Source organism: Anomaloglossus baeobatrachus, chromosome 5, assembly GCF_048569485.1.
Source record: "Anomaloglossus baeobatrachus isolate aAnoBae1 chromosome 5, aAnoBae1.hap1, whole genome shotgun sequence".
Lineage (NCBI taxonomy): Eukaryota > Metazoa > Chordata > Amphibia > Anura > Aromobatidae > Anomaloglossus > Anomaloglossus baeobatrachus.
In genome coordinates, this window is record NC_134357.1 from 552,502,842 (window position 1) to 552,515,364 (window position 12,523).

Consider the following 12,523-nt stretch of genomic DNA (forward strand, 5'->3'; position numbering starts at 1 on the left):
TTGAGGGGTGAATGAAAAAGATAGCTCTTGTTCCCATTTTATCATGTAGGACAACTTCAGATCTTCCAACGGGGAGGGGGGAGGGGGTGTTATAAAAAACTAAAATTGAGACCCCTTTAATATTATATTCCTCTTTTTTAAAAAGTCAACGTAGAGACAGAGGAGGTGAATTGTACCCAATATCAGATCCTATACCAAGGAGATGTCTCACTTGGAGGTATAGATAAAGACAGTTTCGATGTAATGAAAATTTTTCACCATCTCCAAAAAGGACATTAAGTGAGAATCTCTATAAATAGCCGCCAATTTAGAACTGCCACTCTATTCCCAAATAACAAGGCTTAAATAAGGGATATGGATTACTAAGGATCTAATAGAAATATCCAATAAAAGAAAAGACAGGGAATCACTTCACTCCACCTCCTCCACCAATACAAAAGAGAAGAGATAGTAGGGAGGTAAAAAATTGCATTAGATGGTTTAATTAGCTCTACTTCCAAAAGGCTTTAATTAGCCCATGTGAATTTTTCTTAGTGGTCAACAAATTATAATTTTCAAGTAAAACATTTATCACCTTCTAAGCTTCTACCCTTGTGAGTTTTGTGATATTAAAAATAACCCATTTGTGTGTAAAATATTTCCCTAATTCTAAACATGTCATTGGTTTCTCCCCTGTGTGAATTCTTTGGTGTTTTCCAACACTTGATTTTTTATTAAAACATATCCCTTTCTAAATATGAAAAAGGCTTCATCCCTGTGTGAGTTCTCGGATGTGTCACATCTTGTGATATTTGATTAAATCATTTCCCACATTCTGAACATGAATATGGCTTTTCCCGAGTGTGAATTCTCTGATGTGTAACTAAATGTGATTTATGTGCAAAACATTTCCCACATTCTGAACAGGAATATGGCATCTCGCCTGTGTGAATTCTCTGATGTATAACAAGACTTGATTTTTGAGTAAAACATATCCCACATTCTGAACATGAAAAAGGCTTCTCCCCTGTGTGAGTTCTCAGATGTATAACAAGATGTGATTTTCGGTTAAAACATTTCCCACATTCTGAACACGAAAAAGGCTTCTCCCCTGTGTGAGTACTTTGATGTCTAACAAGATGTGATTTTCGGTTAAAACATATCCCACATTCTGAACATGAATATGGCTTCTCCCCTGTGTGAGTTTTCTGGTGATCAACAAGATTTGATTTCCAGTTAAAACCTTTCCCACATACTGAACAAGAAAATGGCTTTTCCCCTGTGTGAGTTCTCTGGTAACTAACAGATTCTGAAGAAAATCTTTTCTCCCCTGTGTGAATTATTTCATAAATTTTTTCATATTCTGAAGTTGCAAAAAGCTTCTTTGCTGTATGAGCACTTTGATTTTTAATGCTGCTTTTGTGACATTTATTTTTCTTAATAGTCTGTGATGAATCAGAAGGTAAGAATTGTTTAAAAGAATTAGATGATAAATCTTTGCTGTACAGGGATGATGGTATATCTGGAATAGTGGCATTCACTTCAGTTATATCTTGTGTGATATCAAGGTCATCTGATTTCAAAATTGAAGATGTCAGTTGTGCATCTGTTCTCCAGGTACAGTCATCTGCCAATAATAAAAATTATTTTCAATAATATATACATATTTAAGGATATAATTTATAAAATAGCTTGTAACGCTGTTACCAGCATCCCTGCACTTTCCGGCACCCTTTTCCTGGTGCAGGTCTCCTGGGAGAGCGCTTAAGGCATGCTCACATATTCATAAGTGGCTGTGTGACGCCCTGGCCTATCAGGTCGTCACAGGGTATTGTGCAATCTGCGCTTCTGCACAGTATCCACCCTCCTTGCTTACGGACCCTGGTCCTTTGGTGTTGCTAACAGCTTAGCAGATCAAAATCCTAGGAACACTTCCCACTTTAACCTACCAGACACACCATTGGGGGGGCCTGAAGGGAATAGGGCCGCCCACATGGGGTGTTGGTGAGGGAAAAGTGAGGAAAGTGACAGCTGAGCAGAAGAGAGTTGAGCAGAGGAGAGAGTGGAAGAAGGTATAGTGGTGGCTCTCGTGAGGAGAGGCCACGGAGGAGAGCTCCTGTGTACTAGGTGGCAGACGTTGGTCGGGGCCTGGTAGGAGCTGGAAAACCCGGTCGCAGGAGACAGTGTCAAGGGGCACGGACTGCCGAGGAGGGCGGCCGGAAGCCTTGAGCTATCACCGGGCAGGGGCCAGGGCACGATGGGGTACGTGGACCCCAGGCCGGAAAGTAGCTTCACGCGTTTCGGTAATTTACCTGACTGGGGTGAAGACTTCAAGTGTCATCCCCAACCCGCTCCAAAATCGGGGTACTAGCGCACCGATGGGATAGGACTTTCCCACTACAGTCCAAAGAAATCCTACGCGTGAACACTGAGAGCAAGCTCACTCCGTTAGCCATACGGGTGAGCGGGACCCGAAGAGTTTTATACCAACGGGTCCAACAGAGACGAAGGTGCCAAGGACAGGGCCACAGGCTAACAGCAACAACAAGGGCACGGACCCAAACGTGCTCCCTACAAGCTACAGTGGCGTGGTTTACAAGCTGTCATAGTTATTCCAGGACTGAGTGAGTACATTGAAAACCCCTGTTCCTATCCCCAACAGCACCCAACTAAAATCCCAGCACCGTCAATGGGCCCCGGTCACAAACCCCCTACCCACGGAGGGGTTAAACATCAGGCTGCCACAACATCCTCACCGGGCTCCCTCCAAACCACAGCGGTGGTCCCTCACAATACCACGCACCGTTGGCGGCGTCACGAACTTTCCAAACCCCCTGTATATAGCCCCCCCTTTCATTCGAGTGGCCGCGCGACCCCCGGGTCTGGAGACCCCTCGAGCCACCGCGGATCCGGATCCAAGAAGCGGCCCGGCTGCTGTTACGGGGACGGCACAGCTGCGTGCATTGACCAGAAAGTGCCTCACAACCTATGGCTGAGAGGCACTGTGTATTTAAGGCATCTTCCCTCTATGGGAGGTGCCTGGGCAACATGGTCTAATCTTAGAGGCGTGTTGCTAGTTGTCAGATCCCATTCCATTTGCTGAGTATTATGCTGTGTGATAACTCGAGTCTGTATCCCAGTATCTGCTGTGTCCACTGTAGATGCTGCATCTATCTATACCAGCTGTGTCTACCACACCTGCTGCACCTGTTTTATCAGCCTTATCCGCTGCACCTGCTCAAACCAGTCATCCGGTATGCACCCGACCCAATCAGTGACTGACAGTTTCCAATCCCTGACCCCTGGGGTCAGCCGTCACAGTACCAAGAATGCCTGGCGAAGCATCTGGCAGCTACCCCCCAGCATAAGGCTATTCTCACCATCAGAGGGTGAACATATAGTGAACATGGTAAATAAAATACAATAATTGCAATTTCTTTGCACTTGGATTTTTTTTCCCCAGTTTTCAGTACACTATATGACAAAATGAATAGTTTAATTCAAAAGTACAACTCATCCAGCAAAAAAATAATCCCTAATATGTCTATGTTGACGCGAAAATAAAAGAGTTATGCTTCTTGGAAGAAGGGGAAGAAAAAATGAAATATCGCCCAGGGGTAAAGAAGTTAAATTTTAGAAATCATGTGGGTGGGCTGCCCGGTCTCCATGTACCCACTGTGGGATAATTTTAACCTCCCTCATATGTTACAGGTACCCTGTGCCGAACTTTCGATAAAAATCAGAGTGCAGCAAGTTGTTAACCCCTCCGTGGGCAGGGATGGTGGCCCCGGGACCTGGTGGCTCGGTGCAGGGGATAGTGACCGCAAGGAGTGTTGGTGCACTCACTGTTAATAAACTACACAAGTCTCTGGTAAACCAAGGTGATGGTGGCCGGTGCCGCGGCTGGTTGCATTCGGATCCCCCATCCGGCTGATGGTCTCTATCCTTTTTCCTCTGCACTGTTTGTGTAAGGTGGACTTTCCTGGTGTGAAACACAGTAGTCCGCTCCTGGCTGGATGTGGTCTAATTCGCTGTGCCCGCAGACGCCGGCCCGTGGGATCTATGTCCAATGACCAGTCCGCTTGTTTCCGGTTCTGGCTTCGGGGTCTGAGTACCCCCTTTGTGCTACGGTTTCCCGTGTCGGTACTGGAGGCTACAACCCTATCCCGGTCCACCTTGGTTCTGCTGAACCGGCTTCCCGTTTCCTGCTAACGGAGACCACCATCTGCCTCCTAGCCAGTGCCACCAGGACTCCTACCCTGAACTTCCTGCTGGGGCTACACTTAGCTCCAGCCCAAACTCCTCTCCAAACTGAACTTCAGACTAAACGCAACTTGTTTTCCCGCCTCGGGCTGTCTGGACCCCTGGGTGGGCGTGTCCCAACCGCTTGGTCACGCCCACTGGTGTGTCTATCTTTCCCTAAGGGGGGGTGACTAGGGTTTCTGGTTGGCTGTGTGTTTCCTAGTGAGGGAAGGTGTTGTGCGGGGGCCTATTTGTGACTACCTGGTTTTGTCAGGGCGTCACAGGTCCATCATACAAATTTTTCTTCCCATGATTTTCTAAGTTGTCTGCACATTCTACGTACACTGTCATTTGGCTTTGCAGATTAGAGATCTGGGCAGCTTAAGGTCAACATCTAATTTCAGGGGATAGAGTGGATCCTACCTGTAAGATCTGGCTGATACAGATTTCACTCCAGCAGAAGGGCGTCCAATGCCCAAAATAATGGGGACAGTTTTGAATGGAGGAGCATGTGGTGGTCTAGCAGCAGAATGGTGACCATTTGATATAGCTGGACTATAACCCTGATAAAGCAGCCACAGCCGGTGACTGAGAAGAATCTGTGACTTCTCTGCATTTAGTGGTCACTACTCACCTGGGCGGTTATCTGTAGGAATCTCCTCTTTACTCCGCTCATCACCCCTCACATATGTCTCTGTAGTATTAATATGGGTCAGATCTTCACCCTGAAACAAATATTGTAAAAGTCACAGACAGATGGAGAAGTCACATCTATGACCAGCTCTAATCCTGCCATCGCCACCGCTCTCATTACACAAGTATAAAACATATAATACTGGAGGATAAAACAAGACTGAGCACAAGACTTTGCAGCCATTTACACATCATAGGGAGATTTCATGACACCTTCTCTCCATCTACCTGATGATCCTGAGGAACATCGGGATCTTCTTGTTTACAGTCCTGTGGGAGAAGAGGACGGGGACATCTCTCTGGTGTTGTCCTCTTACTGGATAGACCTGGAGGAGACACATACAGGGACTGAATTCATTCCTTACATACAGATAATTATAGGCCGTGTGTATTTAGTCCTGTCTATTACCTGGTGATGTGAGGGACTGGGGAATCTCCATCATGGCGTCCTTGTACAGATCTTTGTGTCCTTCTAAATACTCCCACTCCTCCATGGAGAAATAGACGGTGACGTCCTGACACCTTATAGGAACCTGACACATACAATGATACCGTCATCCCCCGATCCCATCATAGCGTTACTGTATAATGTCCCAGCATTCCCAGCAGTGTCACCTCTCCAGTCAGCAGCTCAATCATCTTGTAGGTGAGTTCTAGGATCTTCTGGTCATTGATGTCCTCATGTATCGGGGGGTGAGGTGGAAGCCCCGTGATTGGGCTCAGGGGTCTTCCCCATCCCTCAGACACAGGGGCTTGACAGTGCTCACTAGAGGTCTTCTTCACTACTGTGTAATCCTGGTTATGGAGAGACACAGTAAGAAATCTCACTACAGACATTTCCAGAGTCCTCACCTCTCCAGTTCTGTCTATCTGTTATTCCCATAGGTAAGAATGATGTAATGTGACGTCATCAAAATCTCTCACCTCTCCAGTAAGCCGGAAGAGGATCTCTAGGGTGAGGTGTAATATCCTCTCCGCCATCTTGTCCCTGTCCATATCCATCCTTCATGGGGCAATCAGGAGAATTCTCTTCTATAGAAGATCTCCACTGAGAGGATCCGATATTGTAGGGACCTGAATGGGGAGAAGATGACGATGTAACATCATAAAGAATCCACTGTAATAATACAACTACTGTAGATAATAAGGGGAAACATGAGGAGACAAAACGTGTAGAGTAAAGCCTGCTTTACATGTTACGATTTCGCATACGATTATGATTTCGCATACGATATCGTATGCGATCGTAACCGCCCCCATCGTATGTGCGGCACGTTCAATTTGTTGAATGTGCCGCATAAACGATTAACCCCCGTCACACGTACTTACCCGTCCATACGACCTCGATGTGGGCAGCGAACGTCCACTTCCTGGAGTGGGAGGGACATTCGGCATCACATCGAAGTCACTCGGCAGCCGGCCAATAGAAGCGGAGGGGCGGAGATGAGCGGGACGTAAACATCCCACCCACCTCCTTACTTCCGCATTGCTGGCCGGGAGCCGCAGGACGCAGGTAAGATCTGTTCATCGTTCCCGGGGTGTCACACACTGCGATGTGTGCTACCCCGGGGGTACGATGAACAACCTGTCATTCAATTTATGAGAAATGAACGACGTGCGTGCGATGAACGTTTTACCGTTCAATCGCAATCGCACGTAGATGTTACACACTACAATGTACCTTACGATGCCGGATGTGCGTCACTCACGACGTGACCCCGCCGACACATCGTAAGATATATTCTAGTGTGTAAAGCGGCCTTTAGTGTGGAGTGAAATAGAAGGTTAATATCCGGTCAGGACGGATCCTCGGTGATTGAGGTCACAGTGATGTCACCGTCACATGACTTACAGCCAATCGTGGGCCACAGTGATCATGTGTCATACATAGTGACATCGCCGCTGTGACCAATGACGTAGCTGCAGTGATGTCATCAGAGACTGAAGGAATCACAGGAGCATCAGCCTGAGAACAACACAACCGCACTTCTATAATCCGCCTGCGGCGCCCCTTGTGTACTCTCCACAGCAGAGGATGTCGGGAGAAGGGTCCTGTCTGTCGGATTCTCCACAGTCGGATCTTTTACGGTAGATGCTAGAGTGTACAGGCTCCTTCCCGGCATGACGGGCGCGGGGTGACACCATTGCCTCCTGCATCTTGTCATTTGTGGACGCTGGTTTCTTCTGCAGCACCGGTTTGTTCAGTCTTCACTGTGGTGACATTGTCTCATGCACAGAGGGAGGTCAGTGTCCTCAGAGGGAAAAACGGAAGTTTTTTTTTTTATGGTGAGTGATAAGGCTAAGTTCACACTTCGGTTGTTTTGTATCAGTCACAATCCGTCGCCTTGAGGAATTACGGTATCCTGCAAAATATTTTGCAGGATTCCAGTTTTTCCCCATAGACTTCTAGTGGCGACGGATTGTGATTGATGATGCTGTGTTGCATCCGCTGCGTTGCGGTCAGTCGTTTTTTGACTGACCGCTGGGCGGGAGCAATGCAGCATGTAACGTTTTTTGTGCAGTGGAATCCGTTGGATTTCGCTGCGCATGCGCTCTCTGGCTCCCCGCACAGGTAACCAGGATAAACATCGGGTTACTAAGTGTGGCACCCCTAGGGGTATTAGCCACAATAAAACCATCATTAGTTACTCAATACAAGCACTAGAGCAGACACCGCACTACCACCTCTGGCCAGAAGAGGGAGCTCAAGAGACTCCCCTAGAGATATTCTGATCTGAGGTAAAATTGACAGTTTAGTTTTTTCAGTTGGAGCCGGGACGCTCAGAGGAGTAGTTACAGAGAAATTGCTCTGAGGTCCTTAGGAGAGACTGACAATTTCCAGGCCCAAGCCATCGGTCTGAGGAGGAGGAGACAGAGAAAAGGAACATTTTAGGAACCGGGTAGCCATTAATATCTACCCCTGAAAAGGCGCAGATACGGATACCGGATCCGTGGCTGCATTAGTTTCACACAATACAGCAACCAGGAAAAGTGAAGGCGATTCAAGCTTCACCAGGGTCAGACACAGCAACATCCAGAGAGTTCAGCGGTACTCCCGGAGGGGGTAAGCAGAGGAAAAGGACTCAACTTGCCTGTTGAAATAGGACCCGGGAGGGACAGTTTTGGCCGGCAGCTAGTTCACACACAGCAGCAGGCCACACACAGACAGCGCAAAGAAGGAGGCCAAGGACCTGGCAGGGCAGAGTAACTTAGTCCTCCTGATACAGACTCCGGTGATGGGACTTGTTGTTATGCAGTTTTTGTTAAAGTAAACCGGTTAAACGTTGCCTGCGCCTCAGTCTCTCATTTGGACAGTTGCCACCTATCCAGGATTGGGACCATCGAAGCTGAGAAAACCTGTTGCTGATCAAGTAAGTGTCTGCGCCCCTAAAGTCTCCTCACAATACCATTATCTATAACCACCATTGACTTTTACCTCACCTGCCTGGGACCCACAGCCCTACCCGGAAAGGGCTTTCCACCTCAGCTGCCCCACATCATCATCCCATCATCCCAGCAGTGGCCATAAATAGCCACATTTATTCCGGGTGGCGTCACGAAAAACTCTTATAAACTTTTATCCCCTGTAAATACCCCCCATTGCACTGTGCATTGCCTGAGACCGCAGCCCGGGTCGAGCCACCCGTGACATCCCCTCAAGAAATAGACCCCCGTTCCGGTGCTGGGTACCCCGGTCTCCAGGGCGACACACTAAGCAAAGCGCTTTGGTTAGTTACCCGGTATTTACACTGGTTACGGGTGCAGGGAGCCAGCGCTGAGCGGTGTATGCTGCTAACCAAGATAAATATCGGGTAACCAAGCCAAAAGTACTTTGCCTTTACCCGATATTTACCCTGGCTGTGCACGGAGCCAGACACTTCACCGCTCGGCTCCGCTCCCTCCCGGCTCCGCCCCCTCCCGCACTCAGCATGTATACACACACACACACACACACACACTTACACTCACACTCACCTGTCCTGCAGTCCCCGCGGCACTGACGTACTCAATGCCACGGCCCCGCTCGGCTCCACCCACGCCGAACTCCGCCCCCCGAACTCCGCCCCCCGCACACAACGGAATCCGACAAAGAATTCTGTTCTTTGTCATCCATTGTCATCCGTTGTCAGCGCATCAGTCAAATGCGTCAAGCGACGCATGTGACTGATGCAAAACAACGGAAGTGTGAACTTAGCCTAAGGTTTCATGCTGGACAGCTGTGTGTGGTGGTATTTGGATGGGTTGGGGGTTAATTCTGCCAGAGGGCCACTAGCAGGGCCGGATTAAGGTTGGTGGGGGCCCCTGGGCAGAAATTCTGGTGGGGGCCCCATAACGTTAACATTTTTAGCCACAACAGTAGAGCGCGAACCGTAGCATTTAGATATAAATCCAATGAACATTTATCTTATCCTGTTCTGCCACATTCAGATTTACAGTACTACAATACAGACACAGTCCAGGATCACTCACATCCGTCACTTATACACAGATAGTAGAGTTAGGCTATGTGCGCACGTTGCGTTTGTCTCTGCAGAAATTTCTGCAGCAATTTGAACAGCACACATGCGCTTCAAATCGCTACAGAAAGAGTCCGTAATGAAAAGCCAATTTCATGCGCTCTGAGTGCAGCCCCTCCCATAGACAGAGCAGGGGCTGCATCCAAAGCACATGAAAGAAGTGACATGTCACTTCTTAGAGCGCAGCGCTTCAGGCAGCAGCCGAATCGCTGCACTCTAATACACCACGTGCACACGGCTCCTGCATAATCTTCATAGATTGTGCTGGGGACGCAGGACGCATGCAGTTACGCTGAGGTGCAGATCGCAGCGTAACTGCATGCAAATACGCAACGTGCGTACAGAACCTTACTCACATACTTTTTATTGATCCCAATGTTAAGGCAGCCAGGGCCGGCTCCAGGTTTTTGTGGCCTCCGGGTGAAAGAGTCTCAGTGGACCCCATCCACACACAGACACGCACATACACACACAGACACGCACATACACACACAGACACGCACATACACATACAGGCATACGTATATATACATATTTGAAGACAAATTCAGAAAAATACATATAAACAGACAAATATATGCACAGTCATATACACTGACACACATGCAGACACAGACGCATTAGGGCTCGTGCGCACGTTGCGTAATTCCATGCATTTACACTGCGTATAGCACTGCAGTGTAAATGCATGCGTCCTGCGTCCCCAGCACGATCTATGTAGATTGTGCATGTCACGTGCGCACGTTGCTTTTATGACCGCAGCGATTTGGGTGCTAAAACGTTGACCCAAATCTGTGAGTTCATAAAATGAGCATGTCAATTATTCCGTGTGCTATGGATGCAGCCACCGCTCTGTCTATGGTGGGGGCAGCAGCCAGAGCGCATGAAATCGGCATTTTTTGTAAAGAAAAACTGCATCCATTATGCAGTGTTTCTGCAGCGATTTGACGCGCACATGTGCTGTTAAATCGCTGCAGAATATTCAGCAGTTACGTGTGCATGAGCCTTTACAGGTATTAATATGGGGAAATCGCCAGCAGCCTCACTCACCTCTCCCGCTTGTTTCCGTCCAGCTCCTTTAGGACATGTGGCTGTGTTTCACGATGGCTGTCACTAACAGACATGACTGCACACTGACAGCACTGCTGTATATACATCACAGGAGGGGCTGGGGGCTACAATATATACATTACAGGAGGGGCAGGGGGCATAGACGTTACTGGAGTGGCAAACAGCTCTGGTGGTGTACTCATTACTGGGATAGGTGACATAGCGCTCTGGGGGACCCATATAGTTCTGGGGTGCTGCACAGACTGATTCTTACACACACAGCTCTGACACACACACACACACAGCTCTGACACACACACACAGCTCTGACACACACACACACACACACACAGCTCTGACACACACACACAGCTCTGACACACACACACACACACACAGCTCTGACACACACACAGCTCTGACACACACACACCTCTGACACACACACCTCTGACACACACACATCTCTGACACACATACACACACAGCTCTGACACACATACACAGCTCTGACACACAGCTCTGACACACACACATCTCTGACACACATACACACACACAGCTCTGACACACATACACAGCTCTGACACACACAGCTCTGACACACACACACACACACAGCTCTGACACACACACAGCTCTGACACACACACACACACAGCTCTGACACACACAATGCACCCACCCATCACCCCCCCCACACACACACAATGCACCCCCCTTTACCGCCTACACACACACACACACACACACACACACAATGCACCCCCCATCATCCCCTACACACACACAATGCACCCCCCTTTACCCCTACACACACACAAAATGCACCCCCCATCACCCCCTACACACACAATGCACCCCCCTTTACCTCTACACACACACACACACAATGCACCCCCCATCACCCCCTACACACACACACACACAAACACACACACACAATGCATCCCCCATCACCCCCTACACACACAATGCACCCCCCATCACCACCTACACACACAATGCACCCATCACCCCCTACAAACACACACACACACACACAATGCACCCCCCATCACCCCCTACACACAAACACACACACACTCAAATACAATGCACCCACCATTCCTCCCTACACACACACAAATACAATGCACCCCCCATAACTCCCCCCACGCAAAACACACATACAATGCACCCACCCATCACCCCCTACACACACACACACACACAATGCACCCACCCATCACCCCTACACACACAAAATGCATCTCCCCATCACCCCCTACACACACAATGCATCCCCCCATCACCCCCCCCACACACACACACACACAATGCACCCCCCATCACCTCTACACACACACACAATGCACCCCCCCATTACCCCTCCACCCACACACAATACAATGCAACCCTCATCACCCCCTACACACAAATCACACTGCCCCATCCCTACACACTCCTGCCTCCCCCCTCGGAATACAGTACTCCTTCTCTGCCTGCCACAAAGCTGTGTTCCACTTCCTTCACAGATGTTCCCCGTTATGTGTCCTCAGCCCCTCCCCACTCATCATCATTAATTAAACCTGTCTCTTCGGCTCCTTCATGGAGCGCTTACCATCTGATGTCCCATGTGCCGGCGCCCGCAGCACTGTGATGACGTCAGCAAGGTGCTGATCTCATCACGTTGCTGCACGTCGGGGGCGGGGCCCAGTCCCGGCGCGCTGTTCAAATGTATTTACGTCTGAAAGACGCAAGTACATTTGAATAGGAAGAAGGACGAAGCTGCGAGCACCGGCTCCGCTGTACTCCTCATTGTGTGCATGCCGGACACACAGCACACAGCAGAGCCGGCACAGCACAGCGCTGCCTCCTGCTCCTGCTACAGCTAGTGTGTCGGGCCTGCATGCACACACTGCGGAGGAGCGTGGCTGCACATACAGCGGCCCATTACACCGTGTCCCTGCTTCTGTGGGGGGGGCAGGTGCCCCCCCGCCCCTCGCTGGGTACGCCCATGACGGCCGCAGCACATAGGGAGCTCATTGGCACACCTCTGA

At 49.1% G+C, this 12,523-nt stretch overlaps 1 protein-coding gene across 1 annotated transcript in view; it reads right to left on the bottom strand.

The window, feature by feature from the left end:
* Nucleotides 1-491: 491 nt before the first annotated feature.
* Nucleotides 492-12,523, bottom strand: part of LOC142312972 (uncharacterized) — a 53,920-nt gene continuing 41,888 nt past the window's right edge. The window contains exons 2-4 of the mRNA XM_075351961.1: nucleotides 5,143-5,240; nucleotides 4,856-4,946; nucleotides 492-1,606 (exon numbers count right to left, since the gene is read on the bottom strand). Of these exons, the coding sequence (XP_075208076.1) occupies nucleotides 801-1,606; nucleotides 4,856-4,946; nucleotides 5,143-5,240 (995 nt within the window). The 3' untranslated portion in view covers nucleotides 492-800. The remainder of the gene's footprint in view (nucleotides 1,607-4,855; nucleotides 4,947-5,142; nucleotides 5,241-12,523) is intronic.